Raw genomic sequence first — 17,410 nt, 5'->3', positions numbered from 1 at the left:
ACGTCTCAACCGTAACGTGAAAGAGCCTGCTTCTTGAAGTGTCCACAAACAGTTCCAGCACAACTGCGTGCACGACGCGCCACAAAGTACATAATATAGGACATCATGCTATGCTTGAGGCGCAAGAATATTCCGATATATGGGCCGAATGCATAAATACTCGTACAGCAAATTCCGAACCATAGATAGCTTGACGCCCTGCGATCCTCCCCCACATCCCCTTGGTCATGTATCCCGGTCTTCTTCTCGCGAAGCAATCACATTCAGATATTCGTTCGTCTCGCCAGGGGATGCGTCAGACGAGGAGCAATGCGATACACTATTACGATGAACAAAAATCTGAGTGATAATAATCAGCAACCGTGACAAATACGGTCCAGAACATAAATACCTTGATGTCCTGCACAAATAACGTGATAGCTGTAGAGGAGCTTGAGCGCTTTGAAGAACCACGGGCAAGAAAGCAGAACACGCGAGATCGGACTGTCGGACAAGTCCCAAACAGCGTGTTGTATAGTGCTTCGCTCCTCGTTCAGCGCGTTGAGTCTGAGGAAAGGATGAACACGAAGCGACAGGCGGAACGATGTATCACTCACCTACTGATCATGATACTCAGAGGACCGTCTTGAGTGTCGCCAGCATCACTCGTACCTGGGCTGGGACCGCTGCCGGAACTCGGCGATGCGGCAGAATGAGCCAGCAACGATCGAGCCTCATCTTGAGCCTGCTCGCAGTACTGGAGGATAGTAGGAGGTGCTAGCGCATAGAACGCTAGGGCCAGGACCGCTACAGCCGCTTCGGAGAGCACGACATAGCGCGCGACCGCGGGTAGGTCTTGGAGGACGCACGCCTGCAGGACGTCCAGGAAGAAATGTAAGATCCACAGGATAGGGCCCATGTCATTGGTGAGGTCGAGGATAAGAACGGTAGCATCCGAGGAGACATGCGTCCAGCATCCCTCGCTTAAGTACGACAGGCAAAGGTGTGGACCGGCGAGCGTTCGTGTTGGCTATCCTCGTTCTCTGACCACGCAAATGAACGTTGCAAGAGGCCGAGAGTGGGAGACCTTGGCAGAGAAGTCATAAGGTCACTTGGTCAGTGACTTCGGTGCAGAGCATCGGAAGGAAACGGGGGACAAAACCCGAGACGCGAATATGGACGAGGGGCGAGCAGTACAAGGGACGTCACGTCGCCCACGCGAGGTCAACGCATGTTCTGGCAGTGCATTCTACCTTTGCGCAAGCGAACGAGGGAATTAAGCCGTGGAACATTGACAATGGCAGCAGACGCGCCGTTCTACGCCCTCTAGCGAAATGCAAAGGGAAAAAAGTTACCAGCAGTTCGGAGTCGCTTGAGAGGAAGAGCGCGTGTCATATCAATTGTCGGTCCAATAAGGAGGGGCTATGAGCCTTCTAGGCTGAGGAGGAAATATCTGGAGTGGCGTTTGAAGGGCCAGCGCAAAGGGAGATAGCAGCACGGCGGTCACCACGAGGAAATATCACGTGCTTCATGTCGGCCCAAAGTCCACTAGAGGACCGTTGCATCTGGTGACGCCGAAGCTGAGGTATGGCAGGACCTGAAGAATTGCAACGAGACGGCGACCACAAGATAGCACAGTAAAGTCCCTAGAAGTATGATTATGAAGGCCGGACTTGTTGGAGCGAATAGCTTTTGCGCAGGTTGCATCGTGTGTTTTCATATCTTCCTCTTCCGTACCGGTCGGATGTTGATGAGCTCATGAGGTGATTGCATCCTTGGAGAGTGGGGTGAGGACCAAGATTGAAACACGGGCGTTAGATGGCTTTGCTCCTGCGCAATGGCGAACGTCGACCTCCTGCTCAAGGGCAGGTGCGGGAGGGTCGCGGGAACCATAACAGCAAACCAGATGTTCTGGTGTAGAGCATGCGAACCGTCGTATGACCCACTTATAGAGGAAAGTGAGAGCCAGAACATGGACGACAGACGCAGGAGGCAAGTTCAAAGCTGCGACTCCGAGCGCCTAGCCAGGACCCCCGACAACTCCCCCAAATGTCCGATCCTACATTTGCGATTTTGGGTCATTTCCGTCGCATAGATTTTGGCCCATATTGAGGGTTTCTCGGCGCACTAGGATCAGACATGGGTCGAAGGCAGGATATCCGTCGCACTATGGATCGGAGATTGGTGGCGACGATCACCCCCGGCCACCTCACATGGGGTCCCCTCAGTGCTCTGAGGGCTGCTTTGCCTACTGCTGATGGGGCGGCGGGGTTCTACGCGGGCGGAATTTCGACGCAACGCGCAAATCCGGCGCACAGTGGATCGGACCTCGACGACGTGCGCTCCCAGTCGTCGCACTTTGGATCGGACGTCCCTCGTAGTTTTGGCCAGATTCGGCGCACTGGGATCGAACATTGCTGTATTTTGAGCGTCTACCCGTCGCATTAGGATCGGACATTTTGGTGAGTTGTCGGGGGTCCTGCCTAGCCTGGCCCGGCCCCCGGACCGGCGGACTCCATCTCATAACAACACCAAACCAAAATTCTGGTCTTTTCCGCCAGCGTCCCCGTCATCGTTGACCGCGCCGAGAGCCTTTTGCTAGGTCTCTAGCCCCCACCGCGCCCATCGAGCTCAACGTCCTTGCCGACGAAGCCACTTTTCTTCTCCCTTCGACCGGACGTCTTCTTAGCCGAAGCACACCTTCATTGACGGAGTCTCTTCTCGACGAGTCTTTTTCCTCGTCGACCCAAGCGTCCTTCTCGACCTCGACGAACTCCAATCCATAATGCTTGGCCCCCTCCGCACCGCCGTTACTGGCACGTTCCGCACCGCGGTACAGGCGCGCGCGCTCCCTGCCGCCGGCGCGCGCACAATGGCGAAGAAGGCCAAGCCGCCGCCCTCGCCTGCAGTGGACCCAACACCCGAGCAGCCACCCGCATCCGAGCAGCCGCCACCTCCCTCGTCCGATGCCCCGCCCCCACCTCCCACCGACACTCCCCCATCCGACGCAGCCACACCCCCGACCGAGCCGCCTTCCAAGTCCTCCCTCCCCTCCCTCGACTTCTCGCCTGCGGAGGCTGGGGACGAGGTACCCGGCGGCCGCACGGGCGCCCGCTCCGCACGCGACGCGCCCTCCGCTTCTGAGCGCCGCCAGCAGGCATACGCGCGCGTCCTCGGGGGCTTCCTGCTCGCCGGCCTGGGCTACAACGCGTGGTTCATGGGACGCGAATGGACCGAGGAGGAGCTGAAGGAACGCAAGCTGACCGCGGAGACGGCGCCGCAGGGCAGGTGGGAACGGACTAAGGCGCGCTACATGGGCATCTTCGACGTACGTGTCGAGTTGCAGATGTGATGCAGGACACTGACAACTATTGCAGTACTTCACGAAGCCCGCATGGACGGAGCTGCTGCCGCCACCGCACCCGCACCCCATGTACCACCGGGACTACACGCTGATCATTGACCTTGACGACTTGCTCATCAAGTCGATGTGGGATGTACGTTGCGCTTTAAGGCAGCCTGTTTCGTGTACTCATCTAATCCTCTGTAGCGTCAACATGGCTATCGGACTGCAAAGCGGCCCGGTGTCGACTACTTCCTCGCGTACTTGTCCCAGTTCTACGAGATTGTCCTCTTCACGACGCAGAACTCATACGTGAGCACATCCGACATGCTGTACAACCTGCATGTGCTCACAGAATCCCGCAGACCGCGGAGCCCATCTTAGAAAACCTCGACCGCTATGGGATGTACTTCACGTACAGGCTGTACCGCGAGTCGACCAGGTCGACGAGCGGCCACATCGTCAAGGTGCGCGGCTTGTACCAGATACTTGGACGTGACTGAATCGTGCTGCAGGACTTATCCTATCTGAACCGCGACTTGTCGAAGGTTGTCGTGCTGGAGACTGAGCCGGACTACGTGTCGCTGCACCCGGAGAACGCGATCATCTTGCCCAAAGTGGGACGGTAGCCCCGAAGGACCGTGGCCTGGTTGGCCTGATTCCCTTCCTGGAATGTGAGTGACCTATATCCATGCTACCATTGACGCGTCTAACAGCGTCGCAGCCCTCGCGATCTACAAGGTCCCGGACGTTCGGCCGATCCTGCAGGCGTACGCTGGCAAGGACATCCCGATTGAGTACGCCAAGAAGGAGGCTCTGGAGAAGCAGCGGCACATCGAGGAGTGGAACAAGAACCCAAAGAGCAAGCCGCGGACGAACCCTGGCCTTGCCGCGCTCTTCGGGATCGCGCCCCCGCCGCCGTCGACGGACGTGCCGCTTACGTATCTGGAGCAGAAGCGGCGGGAGTACCAGCAAAAGTACCTGGAGGAGAAGGAGTGGCTGCAGAAGAACCGGGAGGAGCTGGAGAAGCTGCGCGAGCAGGACCGACAGGCGATGATGGGAGAGGTGCCGCAGAACCTGTGGGAGATGATGGACCGGATGAAGGCGGGCGCGCCCCCTCCTGGGCAGGAGGGCCAGCAGCCGTCTGCGCCTTCGCAAAAGACACCATAGACAGTCCACTAGTTTACACCCCCGCTCATAATCGGAGTTTGAGATGCGATTGCACACCCTTAGCATGACCGTGACAAATGAACAATGATCGCGCACGTGACTGAAATAGAGGGATCGGACACGGCTTGTTACGGACGACGACGTCGACACCCTCACTGCTCATCGTTCATGGCGACCGCGGACGAGTACGAGGGCCTGCCCGAGACCGCCGGCCTGGGGACGCATATGGCGGCGGGCGCGCTCGCGGGCATCTCAGAGCACGTGGTCATGTACCCGCTCGACTCGGTCAAGACGCGCATGCAGGTCCTCTCCGCCCCCGCCGACGCCGCCCAGGCCCTCCGCCGCGCGCTCACCGCCAACTCCGCGCGCGCACTCTGGCGCGGCGTCTGGTCCGTCATCCTCGGCGCGGGCCCCGCGCACGCCGTCCACTTTGGCACGCTCGAGGCCGTCGCCGCGCTCGCCACGGACGCGGGGCTCGACGGCGTGCCCGCGACCGCGCTGGCGGGCGCGGCGGCGACCACGGCGGCGGACGCGCTGATGAACCCTTTCGATGTCGTGAAGCAGCGGCTGCAGATCGGTGCGCACGGGCCGGGGTCGTCGGGCGCGCGCGATGTCGCGCGTACGTTCAAGCGCGTGTATGCGGCAGAGGGCCTGAGCGCGTTCTACGTGTCCTACCCGACTACTTTGGCGATCAGCATCCCCTACAACGCGATACAGTTTTCCGTGTACGAGCAGGTATGGTACTTCCCATTCCCCTCCCGTCCCCCTTCTAACCCGTTTGTCCCACAGGCGAAACGGTGGCTAAACCCCACCAACGAATACTCCCCCTTGTCGCATATCGTCTCTGGTGGTGTTGCTGGTGCAGCTGCCGCCGCTCTCACCACACCCCTCGATGTCGCCAAGACTGTCTTGCAGACGCGCGGCGAGAGCCAAGACGCGTGCGTATCTGCGATCCTTGGGTTCCCCCTTCCTCGCTAAACGTCTCCTAGTCAAGTCCGCGCCGTCCGGGGCATGGCCGACGCGATACGCCTCATCTGGCGACGAGACGGCGCAAGAGGGTGCGAGCTCCGCGGCATGTCATCAGCCTTTACTCAATTCTATCCTCTCAGATTCACCCGCGGTCTTGCGCCGCGAGTGCTCACCGCCATACCAAGCACGGCCATCTGCTGGATGTCGTATGAGTTCTTCAGTGCGTGGCGAGCTACTTGACGGAGTGCGTTTCACTGATTCCTCGCGCAGAAATGGCTATCCACGCCGCATAACGAAAAAAGGCGACCCGCGCGACCCCATAGACTCGCAGCGTAGACGCTCCGACGTCCCCCTGCTCGCGCTGCGTCCCTTCCCTGGCTGGTCTCCACCTGCCCATGTCGCCAGCCGGCAGCCCTGCATACGCACTCCCTCCGGCATGCCTGCTCCCACCCGCACCGCCCATCTCGTCATGCCGACGCTTCGTCGCTAATAATGCACCGCCCTGCCCACCCGTGACGCATATCTGTTGCCCTCGACGCAACCCACTGACCCAAGACCCTCGCACCCCCATTCACCGCACGTTCCCGCATGCCCCGCTGCCTATACACTACTGAATCTTGCTGTATGCTAATCTATACAACATGTCGCCGATGATGCGCTCTGTCGATCAGCGTGGACGCGTCCCTCCCACGGCGCGGGCTTCTGACCGTTCTTCTGACCATGACGCGCAGCGAAGGCCTTCTGAGCGCTATCTGAAGAATACGTTTACTCGACTTTCCTTTCGCGCAGTCCTCACCGCCGTCCCTCTCACCCTGCCTCGTCCGCCCTCCCCGGCTCATCGCGATCTCTCCTTCACCCACACATTCCCCTCGTCCCCCGCCATTCCGAATACCCTCTACAGCTTTCTGCCTCGCGCTTGGTACGCATCTCATCGCAGCGGCGCGGCCGTATCTGATAAGATAACGGGCCTGACGACGCACGCGCTCACTCATAGCTATTGAGTCCGGCCAACTTGCGTCCAACCTCCCCCGAGCCACTCACAAGCCTCCGCGTCGCCACCGGATGATTATCGCCGAGCGCTTGGTATCGTCGGAGGACGCGCCGCACCTCGGAGGTTCTCCCACCTCGCGGAGCGGGCCTCCAATCACGAGCGTCCATAAAATACCATTTTCGGCACCTAATGCCTCCGCAACGCCACAAAATAAATTGGCGACTCAGTATGTTGGATAAACGAGCAAAACAGCTTATGAATTAATCAGACAGGTACGTGCGTATAGATGTGCGTCCTGATGCCAGCGATCTTTCTAAGAACTGGCTTCAAGTTGTGCAAGCAAACAGATCGAACAGAGCCTGAGGTCTGAGGCATCGTATAGTTCGCTTGTGAAGTATAGTCGCATGTAAAGTATAGTGCGCGTAAAGTACAGTATAGTTGTGCGTAAGCCCATGCACGCTCAGAATGGTCACCCTCGACATAGCTGCCCATCTCGTGAATGCCCATGGCAGCTCTATCACTGCTGTCTCTGATGACAGTGGGAGCAGGCAAATAGCACGAACTGGTTGGAAACAGGCAAACAGCACGAACTGCTGGGAACAGGCGAACAGCGCAAACCGCCCAGCATGAAACCGTCTCAACCCCAGAAAACAGTGCGGAAAGGCCGGACGTGTATACCTGCGCACGCTGTCAGACAATGGCTGCACCGGTGGGTGGGTGTAGAACAGAGGATGCGCGTAGATAGAACAGATAATGCGCGTAGCGAGAAAAGAGTACGCGCGTAGCGAGAAAAGAGTAGCGTGCGCGTACTCGAATAAAAGCAGCGTGCGCGCTTCGAATAAGAGTACGCGCGCAGCTTGAAAAAAGTATGCGCACCCTTCGCCTCCAGCACCGACTTCACCTCCCTGTCCACGCTCGTCTCGCACATGTGGAACTTCTCGGGCGGGTGCCAGAAATCCTGCGTCCGAATCAACGCGTCGTACTCGGCGAGGGAGAGGTCCGCAGTGCGGCCCGCGGAGGTGGAGAGGAAGTACGAGTAACCCCTCGACTCATCCGCATTGCCCACCATCGCGCATTCGATATCCTCATAGACCTCGAAGAGATCGTTAACGAGCAGCAACATGCGGCCCGCATCACTCTTATCTCGGGGCGCGTTTGCCCGATAGCCAAGCGCGGTGAGGTGCGCGGCGGCGAGGTTAGCGAGGCTGAAGAGCTCCTCGTCGTCTATGGGATATCCGCCGCGGAGGTCGACGATCTCGATCTCGGCTTCGGCTTGGGCAGTCGGGCTGCTGGGTGGTGGAAACGTGGCCATGCCGGCCACCTGTTGGCGGTCGAGGGACGTTCCTTCTGAGTGCGTTGACCAGCGCGTGGGTGTGTTGACCAGCGAGAGGGTGTGTTGTCCAGCGATTGGGCAAGAGCTGGCGGCAGAGATGACGATTAGTCGCGGTCGAAGCCAAGGGCGGGATACCTCCGATCAAGTGCAGGTCACAAATACGTGTGCCCGGCTGGTCTGCCGAGTCTGCCGATGACCCCGTGGGCGAAGGGCGCGAGAATGAAAGTGAGAAGGAGGATGGGGCGAGAAGGAGTCGGAAGGAGGGGAGAGAGGAGGCGAGATATCAACCGCACGAGTAGAAAGTAAGGGGAACGAGAGCGAGAAGAGAGGAGGGGAGGCGGACAGAAGAAGCGCGATATGAGGAAATGAGGAGGAGAGCAGTTCGGAGGAAAGCCGAAGGAGCGCGCAAGGATAGTGCAGCGGGACAAATCATGGCAGGATGACATTGACGGAAGAGGGGAGAGGAAAGCGTACAAGGAGTGAACCATGTCCTATGCACCGGAGGGGAAAAAGAATCCGCCTATGGCAAGATGAGTCGGCCCAGGATCGAACTGAGGACCTTCTGTGTGTTAGACAGATGCGATAACCAGCTACGCCACCGACCCGTGGGAGGAACGGCGAGGGGAGGGGAGGGGAAGCGCATGTACCCGGCGGGCATGGAGGGGAGGGTGATGGGATGGAGGGGTGAAGACGAGAAGAGAGGGAGGAAGACCCGAGGAAGGGACAGATGGAGGGAGGGATGGGGGGAAGTGGCGGCGAGGAGAAGAAGGCGGAGGTTGGCAAAGCGGGTATATGCGCGCATTTGGCAATAAGGGTGCGACAGAAAGGGCGAGATGGGGGGCAAGAGAAGACGAGAGCTGGGGAGGGAGGGCGTGAAAAGAGAGCAGAAGGGGGGAGGGTAGGAAGGGGGGAGGGAAGGGGGAAGGTGAGAGGGAAGGGCAAGAGAAAAGGAAGGGAGGATGAGGGTTAGCAGGACTGATTGGAGGTGAGCGAGGTGAGTGTATGCGCCTGGTAGTCAATCAAGTAGAGGCCAACAATAGTCGGCGGGTTTCGTATGACGGCGAGGGTACGGGACGACAGGGATGAAAGAAAGGCGATGCATTGCTACTCAGATTAGGGGCGCTGAGGGCGAGCGTACAGGGAGCGCCAAAAGCGCGACTGTGTTAGCGTCTCGTTGACAGTGAGAGACGACCAGGCCACGCGCCTTCCCCGCCCGTGTGAGCGCACAAGCCAAGCTTCCGCTTCCGGTTTCGAAAGCAGCCAACCCTCCTCGGCATCCGCCGATCCCTTTTGATCCCGACGTCCATGTCGATGCTGCCGCGGCGCACGACACAACCTCCTCCCCCCTGGCCCGCCATCTTCGCTGACTTTCAGTGCACGCTTCCCTGCTCTGTGATGTTCGTATCCCGCCTTGACGGCTTTCGCCCCACCTTGCGCGGCGGAGTCATCGCGCGACAAGCGCCTCGCATGGGTCGGTGGCGTAGCTGGTTATCGCATCTGTCTAACACACAGAAGGTCCTCAGTTCGATCCTGGGCCGACTCAATACCCCCATGAAGCGATCGACCTTTTTTGATTAAGGTCAGCCACGTATCGTTCACCCAGACCATCGATTGACGAGGGTAGCTCACCTTTCGCGCTCCCTCCTCTGACCCCAGCACTTCCCTTTCTCCTCCCTTTTTGTCTTTTCTCCATTACTGCCTTTCTCCACCCCTCTGCTCATCACGCTCTCCTCCACTCTCGCTAACAAACCCTTCTTCCCGGGAGTCATGGTACAACAGCCTCAGAACTGGAAGGGCACGCGCCGCAGAATTTCATCGAATCAGCGCTTCTGAACCTCAACAGAAATCAGTGCCACGAGAGCCCTCGTGGAAGAAGCGTTCCATAAGTCCCTCGAGACCTGAGCGCCGCAAAAGCCCGCGAGGAACAAGCGCCGCAAACTCGCAAAACCCCAGAGCGAAGCACATCTCGAAAACCCCCAATCTTAGCGCTTATAAAACAGGCGAAAGCGCCGCAAGACTGTCTGCAGCGCCACGAACCCACGACAGTAGCCCTTGCGTATAAAACGATTAACCGCACGCCTCCATCCTTCTCGTGCCCGCTCCCCTCTCTCTTATCATGCATCCCCCCACTCTGTCCATGCGGGTGCTTCCAGTGAGCACTGATCCTCAGACTGACTCGCTCGCCTCCTTGGCGCCTCCACCTCCTTCGCCTTCATCACACGTGCATGCGCCTTCGTCGCGCTCATCCGCATCCGCCTCCCCTCCACGCACGCCTTTCATCTCCCCTGCATGTCGTACACCTCCCCCTTCCACCCGTGCGCGTACTCAACAAGATTACGCTCCGAGCGAGTGCGGGTCCGACGGGTGCGATATAGGGACCCACCGCTTGGACGAGCCGGGAAAGCGCCGTGAGGGCGACTTGGAAAGGCGCCTTGAGGGTGGGGAAGAAGATTACAATTTGTTCGACCCAGTGGACCATGGCGCAGAAGAGGAAGAACTACCGCTATCGATGGAGCCTCACTCTCCGTCGTCAACTGAGCCGCACTCTCCGCGGCTACAAGCTTTGACGGGCCCTCCGTCTCCACGACTCTCAGCAGAAGTTCCGCCGACCTCGCCACAAGTCGAGTCTTCGCCGTCCTCTCCATCGCTACAAGCTTCGCTGTCCTCAACCTCGCCGCAGCCTACATCTTCACCTTTCTCATCATCGCAGAATCCGGCGCTGCAAGCGCCACCGACGTCGTCAAAAGCACCACCGCTGTCGGCTGCGCCCATGCCATTGTCTTCATCCTCGCTCTTGCCGCTGCGCACACCTTCGCCTTTGGCGTTGCACCCACCTCCGCCTTTGGCGTTGCTCCAGCCGCCCGCGAGGGTGTATGAGGTCTCTGGTCACTCGCACCTGAGACCCATCGACAGCGCGCGCGCTTGCCAGTCCGAACGGGGTGCTCGTGCACGCGAGTCTCAAGCTAGCGGGGACGTACTTCCTCCGCTGCCCACCGCGGTTTCGCCTTCCCGTCGTCCTCCTTGCTGAGTTCTCGTCGCAGAGGACCATGTACCGTAGTGATAGTATCCAGATAGAATATAGTATTTAGACGACGTTACCTTGCCTAGCAAGGTCTCTCGCCACCCTTAATTGAAGCCCAACTTTTTGCAGGCACGATCAGAGAGTCAACAATGCCCAACTAATGACTGAACGCTCCGGGCTTCGAACCCGGAGCTACCCAGAACCGGATCTCAAGAAAGGGTGCGTCGCCGGTCGCAGAGCCCGAGGGCCGACTGCTGCTGCTCCTACCACCTGTGTCGTGAACTTAAGCTTGAGACGAGCCGTGCGCACCTCGAGGCCTCGGGGACAAGCGCTTGAGCTCCGTTCGATGGACCTGCACGAATCTTAGATGCGTGCGCAAGCCGCACGAGATGTGTACTGACGACTTCCAGGTGCTGACTGTTGACGAGCTCACGTCGAGTGACAGAAAAGTCATGAGCGGGTGTCTGCCTGCTGCTAGGCAAGGTCCAGAGCCGGCGTAGCCGGGGCTTCCTCTAGTCTAGTATTCCAATGACAAATGATAACTGTACTAGAGGAAGATCCGGCTTCGCCAGCTCTAACCTTGCTCTGCACCTGAGATCGACTCTTGTGGCGCGCGTGACTTTACCATTGTTGTTCAAGAGCACCGTACGAATTGATGGGGTCAATTAAGGGCGAGAGAGACCTTGGAAGGCAAGGTAATTTAGTCATCTCACCGAAAGTCGTGCCCCTTGATTCGAACATCGAGCTCGCCCGAAACCAGAGCACGCATTTCGGCATCAGCCGATCCTTTTTGTTCCCGACCGCCATGGTCACGGCGCGCGCCTCATCATCCTGCTCAAGATGCGCCACCAAACACTGTTCCAGATATTGCAGATATGCCTCACTTCAGACCTTCTAAGATGCGCCTCAGAATCCTAGACAAGATGCGCTCCGATATCCTATGCAACTTGCGCCTCGATGTCCCGAGTGCGAGCGCTGTAATATCCTGAGCGCGAGACCCCACTACTCTGCCGCGGGACCCAACTGCTCTGTCGCGCGCCACAAATGCGCAAAGAACTTGAAATTCTCTGCGGACGTCACAGGATCACGCGAGCGGTCTCGCCAGCATATATAGGGTCACGCCCTAACAGACCCTCTCACCATGCTCTCCTCAGTCTACCCGCCCCACTCTACAAACAGCCGTGCCCCTCTGCATCCCGACGTCGTACTACCTCTCGCAGACTCTCGTGCGTCCGCCTCTCGAGATCTACACTCCGCCGCCGGTCGAAGCTCACACTCCACCGCCGGCCGACGTTCACACTCCGCTGCCGCTCAAATATTACTCCACCGCCTCTCCTAGCTTCCGCCAATCCGCTGAGCGATGCCCGCCTCCTCGAGGACCCGCGAACGTCGTCATCGCACTGTACCTCCTCTGGACCAAGGCAGCGACCTCTTGCCGCCGAAGATGTCGCGCGGGGCAGGCCCATGTTCTCCCGCCACAATCAAGCGACCTCGAGCCGCCGTGCATCTTCGCGCGAACACAGGACCGCCTCACGTCGAATGGCCAACGCGCGCAGATGGGCCCTCTCATGTCGATGGACCGCCTTGCCGCGCCGTACAGTCGTCGCGCGCCACCAACGGGCCGTTACGCGCCACCAACGGGTCGTCCCACGCCAACAACGGTTTGTCTCGCGCCGACAGAGGGTCGTCTCGCGCCAACAAAAAATCTCCCTACGCCGGCGCAGGTGCACCCAACTTTGGTGATGGCATGAGCGACGTCACCTTTGACCCTCCTACCACCCCCTCGATCTCTCCCACCCTGTCCTATTCTCCCACCCCGTCCTATTCTCCTACCCCACCCATCTCTCCCACCCTCTCCCCTTCTCCCACCCCCTCCTATTCTCCCACCCTCTCCAATTCCCCAACCTCCTCCTCGGGATCGCTCGTTTCTCTCATTGACTATTCGTCCGACTCCTCATTCTCCATCATCGTCTCCGAGGACTTGTCCAGCGAGCGCAGCCCATCTCCCAGCGAGCAAATCTCATCTTCAACCAGCGAGCAAATCTCCTCTTCACCCAGCGAACGAAGCTCGTCCCCCAGCGCCACATACTCCTCCCCCAACGAACCGACACCCTCTCCCAGCGAAGCGGGCTTCTCCCCGAATCCCACTTTACCACCCTCCACGAACTCCACCCGACCATCATCCTCGTCGACCTGGAACTGGCGCACCAGGACCCCGTCCGATGACAGTAGTCCCCTTCTTGACAATCGCAGTGACCTCGCAGAATGTGGCAGTGACCTCTCTAGTCGTCACAATGACCTCGCGAGCGCTCGCAATGACCTGCTGGGCACTCTCCACGACCTCTCGAGCGCTCGCTGTGTCCAGGAGAGCACTCGCCATGACCTCTCAAGTCGTCACGATGACCGCACCCGCACAGACCTCGCGAGCACCCGCACCGACCTCTCGAGTAGTCGACATGATCCCTCGAACACTCTCAGCGACCTTTCATTATCGATCAACGCCGCTTTCGCCAGGCTATCCCTCCAAGACGACGCGTCCGACGATTATGCCGCGCCCGATGCAAGACCAACTTTGCATCCACGAGAAATTGTCCCGCGCCCATCTTCCATCATCGCGTCAACCGGTTCGGCCATTGGACATTTCCGCTCATTCGAACAATCGCCTTTCCTTGCGCCTTCCGTTTATCCGCCTGCGCCGTACACGTATCCGCCTGCACCGCTCGAGCGCACAAATCCTCTGTTGCGACAAGCCGCGCCGTCCAAGCCGCGTCGTCCAGCCACGCCGTCCGACCCGCGTCGACAAGTCGCGCCTTCTAGTCTGTCGGGGCGACTCGCGCCGCCCGAGCCTTCGCGGAATGTCGCATCTTCCGAGGCGTCGGCAATCAACATATGTAGGCGCCAACTTAACGCTTTACGCAGGGCTGCGACGAAATTTGCACCTCATAATGCTATCCCGCCCTCCCCAGTCGGTGCAACACCTCGATTTGCCGCACCGCATTCTCCGCCTTTCGCACCCTCCTCCGCACCCCTCGTCCCCTCTTCCGCGCCTCTACTCCCTCCATCCGGGTTGCCAAAGCCTAGTCCAGCCTCCCCTCAAAATTCCCCCAACTCGTCTGTCGAGATCATACAATCAGATAACTCTCTATCTTCCCTCGGTAGCTGGTGAACCGGCGAGACGTCAGGAATGGTCGCATGGCGTCTTTCCTGCTTATCACCTACCTGGTCTCCCTGTTACTCACCAGTGACTTCGTCCTGTCTCTCAGCCAGTTCCTTATAGCTATACCCCTCGTAACATGTAGTCTACACGTTCTTCACGTCATTTAGTACTTCAGATACAGTTCGTTTACCAGTCCCAATCAACTCCTGCTTGTGGTTTAACTACACCGAGCGCTGATCAAGCGATTCGAACATAGAACATGTCCCAGACTCGAACACGCGCCTCGGCATCAGCCGATCCCTTTTGTTCCCGACCATCATGACCGCAACCCGGGAGCGCCTCAAGGTCCTGTACAGTGCGGGCCGCAATCTCCCCTTAAATAACGCGCGAAACCCTCCTTGCTCCAATGAATGAAGCAAGATGGTATGAATCATGTAAACGGCAACGCCAGCCACGAAACCACGAAGAAGCACTGAGCGAGCGACGGCCAAGAGTTCGAGAGCGGCGCGAGATACAACGGTACCTATCATCTTCCGAACCAGGTGAGTGCGCAATTGTCGTGAGCTTTTCGAACAGCTTCTCTTCTCAACTCGCGCCCCTCCCCCCACCTGATCCTCTGACCGCTTTCTTCGTCTTCCGCTCTTCCCATCATGATGGCCCGTTCCCCCTCACTTCCATTCTTCTCGCAACCTTCTCAACTCACCTGGTTTAGCGCCACAGCCTCAAACAATAGCGCCCTCGCATGCATGAAGTTCTTCGGGCCCGTTCTCCTCTCTTCGACCGCTTCCTTCCCAAGTCTTGACCTGCGCCACAGAGCGTCGTGGGAATCCCAGTTTGTAGAGCGCGTCAAGGAGCTCGCCTCTCAAACCTCGGGACGACCGTCTCCAGCTTGAGCCTCACAGTGATGTCCTCGCCGCCATCATCCGCCTCATCCGAGTCTCCCATGCCCACGGCCGAGCACGCTTTGCATGAAGCGCCCTCAGTCTGCACCATTGAGCAGCCTGCGGTTGGCGGCAAAGAGCTCGACTTGCTGGCCTTTTCTTCTCAGCTCGTCGTATCGCTCGATGACCAAGAGCTCCTCGAGCGCTCGATCGCAAATCCGGAGCTCATGCGTGCAGAAGCTGCGGCGCTCCGTGCACTGGCTGCGTCGAAGACCCAGATGTGGCCCCCGGACTCGCTAGAACCCGACTACGGCTTGGACGAGGAATACAATGGCAACGTCGGCCAGTACGACGACCTGACCATCGCTGAAGAGCCTCGTACCCCCGAACGACGTGGCGCCCGCAAAGGACGTCCGCGCGCGCCTTCGCTCAGATCCATCGAGGACGACCTAGCGTTACAAATGGTGGTATGGATGAGTGCGCGCGAGGGCAAGCAGTCTCTACGGCAGCAAGCGCACGATCGGCTTCTTCTTTATGGCGCGCTCTCGGCAATGCACGGGTCCGCTGTATCAGAGGCATCTACACGAGCGCTAGCCTCACGACCTCCGCAAGCTTCGGCGTCAAAGCCCTCCACGGCTTCGCTGGCCGGCGCGCCACCAAAACCTTCCTCTCACGCACCGTCTGAATCTCGCTCGCTAACTCGAAAGATGAAGCAACGCCTCCGCCAGCTGACGAGCATTCGCCTCCACAAGCTGACAAGCATCGACCTCCAAGAGCCAACGATAGCGCCTCAAAAACAACGCTGGCGCGTCGGGACTGTCGGTGGCGCCGCGCAAGCAAATCCGGCGCCTCAAATGCGGCAATAGCACTGTGTACATGACAATAGGGCCACAAAATGATCGATGTGATAGAGTTCCGGACATATAAAAGGATCGAGTGCAGTCTTGGACTTTTCTTCAACCTTGACCCACGTTTTCTCAAGTACCGACGAGCACTTGGAGTGAAGACTGCGATTCCCACCGGCTCGCTTGTCGCTCCGGCCATATTTCCAACGCCTTCGTCTGTGTCCTGCTCGCCTCTGCCGAGGGCTTCCTCTTTACCCCCGTCTTCCCCTTCCCCATCTCATCTCAAGGGGGCGCTGACACCGACTGTCTCCACGCGCCCGGAACCTACACCTCCGCGCATGCCTTCCCCCTTTTCCTTTCGCTCGCCTGCTCAACTGGAACGCGCTCCGAGCGAGTGCGAGTCCGACGGGTGTGATATAGGAACCCACCGTGTGGACGCGTCGATTGATGACAACCTGTCCGACCTGGTAGGTCGTGGCGCAGGAAAGGAAGAATTGTCATCGTCGGCCCCGATACAAGCTTCGCTGTCTTCGCCATCGCCGCGGCATGAGTATTCGCTGTCCTCTCCATCTCCCCAAGCCCCAAGCTTCGCCGTCACCGTCGCCGCAATCTGGGACTCCGTCGCCCTTGCCACCGACATACAGTTGAGAATGTGGCGCGGCGCGGGCTATAAAATTATCTTGGTATCGGCCGAGCACGGTAAGCGCGCGAGTGCCGCGAGGCGTCAATGCTTTCCGCATAGCTTTCTTTATACTTTCGTGCACATTGTCTGATGTCGAGCGCGGATAGCCTTCCTCGCTTATCGCACTTCTCATTATTGTTGCCTCAAAGTCTTTTAATATCTCCATGCTTCCATTCCTCCGGCAGACTCTCGTCTAATGAATTGAGCGCCGCAAACTGAACCATGGCGCCCTGGCAGGATATAAGACCCTTCGGGCTATATCCACTTCTTCGCCAACACCGAGCTGCGCCACAGGGTATCAAGAATACCATCCACCGCCACTTCCAGCAAGGTCCGCCATGTCTACTAGTACACCCCCACCCCCACCATACCCATCCCCGCCACCACCATACTCGACTTCCTCATCCGCCAGCTCTGACACAACACATTCTTCACCACCACCCTACGGCAGACCGACGCCTCCACCGCCAGGGGTCCTAGACCTTTGGCAGCTCAATGCCGATAACAGCCCCAATTTCATTGATTCCGACATCAGTGCAGACGTCCGCAGGATGTTCTTTGCTCAAACTGGCCCAACTGGCATCCAGCCTCCAGGACCTCGAGCGTCTTCGTCCCCCACACGCAACTCCGATACAGCGTCACTTGCGCCCCTAGCGTCGGGACGTCCCGCCACTGTGTTTCCTCCGGCGTCCGCGATATCGGAGAATGCTGAACCAGCGCGCTCGACCGTGCCTTCGTGGGGCGCTGCGCAAGCGCCTTCAGCCGTTGCACCCGCATCGCCTCCGACTCGTGCGCGACCAGCGCGGTCGACCCATGCGCCATCCAATAGCAATGTTTCCGGCGCCTCTGAGCAGTTTACAAGCCCTGGTCGTCAAGTTCGACGCTCCGTGGTCGTGTCTGAAGTGCGTCCCCAAGAATAACGCGCAGGCACGCGATCTCGCAGGAAATGACGACGCCAGGACTCGCCTTACTTTTTGTGGGTTGACTACTACGGATGTAGCGTAGATTTGTATGCAGTCTGTCTACTCTTTACCTTCT

The 17,410-nt window shown here is 58.8% G+C and overlaps 9 protein-coding genes and 1 non-coding gene across 10 annotated transcripts; 7 read left to right on the top strand and 3 right to left on the bottom strand.

Annotated features, from left to right (window-relative positions):
* Window positions 1-125: 125 nt before the first annotated feature.
* On the bottom strand, window positions 126-1,345 carry SCHCODRAFT_02617829 (uncharacterized protein). The gene is made up of 3 exons (XM_003032506.3): window positions 597-1,345; window positions 392-546; window positions 126-339 (listed from the first exon to the last, which is right to left on the bottom strand). Exons 1-3 carry the CDS (start codon window positions 896-898, stop codon window positions 323-325), a joined length of 474 nt encoding a protein of 157 aa, XP_003032552.1. The 5' UTR covers window positions 899-1,345; the 3' UTR covers window positions 126-322.
* Window positions 1,346-2,516: 1,171 nt separating this feature from the next.
* On the top strand, window positions 2,517-4,492 carry SCHCODRAFT_02617827 (HAD-like protein; the record flags this gene model as incomplete). The annotated part of the gene is made up of 7 exons (XM_050344838.1): window positions 2,517-3,307; window positions 3,357-3,476; window positions 3,530-3,634; window positions 3,688-3,789; window positions 3,838-3,939; window positions 3,960-3,996; window positions 4,047-4,492. Exons 1-7 carry the CDS (start codon window positions 2,765-2,767, stop codon window positions 4,490-4,492), a joined length of 1,455 nt encoding a protein of 484 aa, XP_050200965.1. The 5' UTR covers window positions 2,517-2,764.
* A 168-nt stretch (window positions 4,493-4,660) lies between these two features.
* SCHCODRAFT_02494727 (mitochondrial carrier) lies at window positions 4,661-5,701 on the top strand (the record flags this gene model as incomplete). Its single annotated transcript, XM_003033136.2, has 4 exons — window positions 4,661-5,227; window positions 5,282-5,430; window positions 5,482-5,550; window positions 5,602-5,701. The coding sequence occupies 4 exons, from the start codon at window positions 4,661-4,663 to the stop codon at window positions 5,699-5,701; spliced, it is 885 nt and encodes a 294-aa protein (XP_003033182.2).
* Window positions 5,702-6,704: 1,003 nt separating this feature from the next.
* Window positions 6,705-7,970, bottom strand: SCHCODRAFT_02617821 (uncharacterized protein). The gene is made up of 2 exons (XM_050344837.1): window positions 7,329-7,970; window positions 6,705-7,130 (listed from the first exon to the last, which is right to left on the bottom strand). The coding sequence occupies exons 1-2, from the start codon at window positions 7,762-7,764 to the stop codon at window positions 7,090-7,092; spliced, it is 477 nt and encodes a 158-aa protein (XP_050200964.1). The 5' UTR covers window positions 7,765-7,970; the 3' UTR covers window positions 6,705-7,089.
* Window positions 7,828-8,964, bottom strand: SCHCODRAFT_02617817 (uncharacterized protein). The gene has a single exon (XM_050344836.1). It carries the CDS (start codon window positions 8,585-8,587, stop codon window positions 8,306-8,308), a length of 282 nt encoding a protein of 93 aa, XP_050200963.1. The 5' UTR covers window positions 8,588-8,964; the 3' UTR covers window positions 7,828-8,305.
* A 290-nt stretch (window positions 8,965-9,254) lies between these two features.
* On the top strand, window positions 9,255-9,328 carry SCHCODRAFT_t86. The gene has a single exon. It is a non-coding gene; the product is annotated as a tRNA-Val (tRNA).
* A 573-nt stretch (window positions 9,329-9,901) lies between these two features.
* On the top strand, window positions 9,902-11,051 carry SCHCODRAFT_02686334 (uncharacterized protein; the record flags this gene model as incomplete). Its single annotated transcript, XM_050346789.1, has 2 exons — window positions 9,902-10,223; window positions 10,257-11,051. 2 exons carry the CDS (start codon window positions 9,902-9,904, stop codon window positions 10,811-10,813), a joined length of 879 nt encoding a protein of 292 aa, XP_050200962.1. The 3' UTR covers window positions 10,814-11,051.
* A 776-nt stretch (window positions 11,052-11,827) lies between these two features.
* SCHCODRAFT_02571606 (uncharacterized protein) lies at window positions 11,828-14,106 on the top strand. Its single transcript, XM_003033133.3, has 3 exons — window positions 11,828-11,902; window positions 11,962-12,468; window positions 13,173-14,106. Exons 1-3 carry the CDS (start codon window positions 11,852-11,854, stop codon window positions 13,971-13,973), a joined length of 1,359 nt encoding a protein of 452 aa, XP_003033179.1. The 5' UTR covers window positions 11,828-11,851; the 3' UTR covers window positions 13,974-14,106.
* Window positions 14,107-14,868: 762 nt separating this feature from the next.
* Window positions 14,869-15,711, top strand: SCHCODRAFT_02497053 (uncharacterized protein; the record flags this gene model as incomplete). The annotated part of the gene is made up of 1 exon (XM_003033132.1): window positions 14,869-15,711. The coding sequence occupies one exon, from the start codon at window positions 14,869-14,871 to the stop codon at window positions 15,709-15,711; it is 843 nt and encodes a 280-aa protein (XP_003033178.1).
* A 999-nt stretch (window positions 15,712-16,710) lies between these two features.
* On the top strand, window positions 16,711-17,292 carry SCHCODRAFT_02571602 (uncharacterized protein; the record flags this gene model as incomplete). The annotated part of the gene is made up of 1 exon (XM_003033131.2): window positions 16,711-17,292. The coding sequence occupies one exon, from the start codon at window positions 16,711-16,713 to the stop codon at window positions 17,290-17,292; it is 582 nt and encodes a 193-aa protein (XP_003033177.1).
* Between the last annotated feature and the right edge of the window lie 118 nt (window positions 17,293-17,410).

This window comes from Schizophyllum commune, assembly GCF_000143185.2.
Source record: "Schizophyllum commune H4-8 unplaced genomic scaffold SCHCOscaffold_4, whole genome shotgun sequence".
In the NCBI taxonomy this organism is placed as follows: domain Eukaryota; kingdom Fungi; phylum Basidiomycota; class Agaricomycetes; order Agaricales; family Schizophyllaceae; genus Schizophyllum; species Schizophyllum commune.
This window is presented reverse-complemented; position numbering and strand designations above follow the sequence as displayed.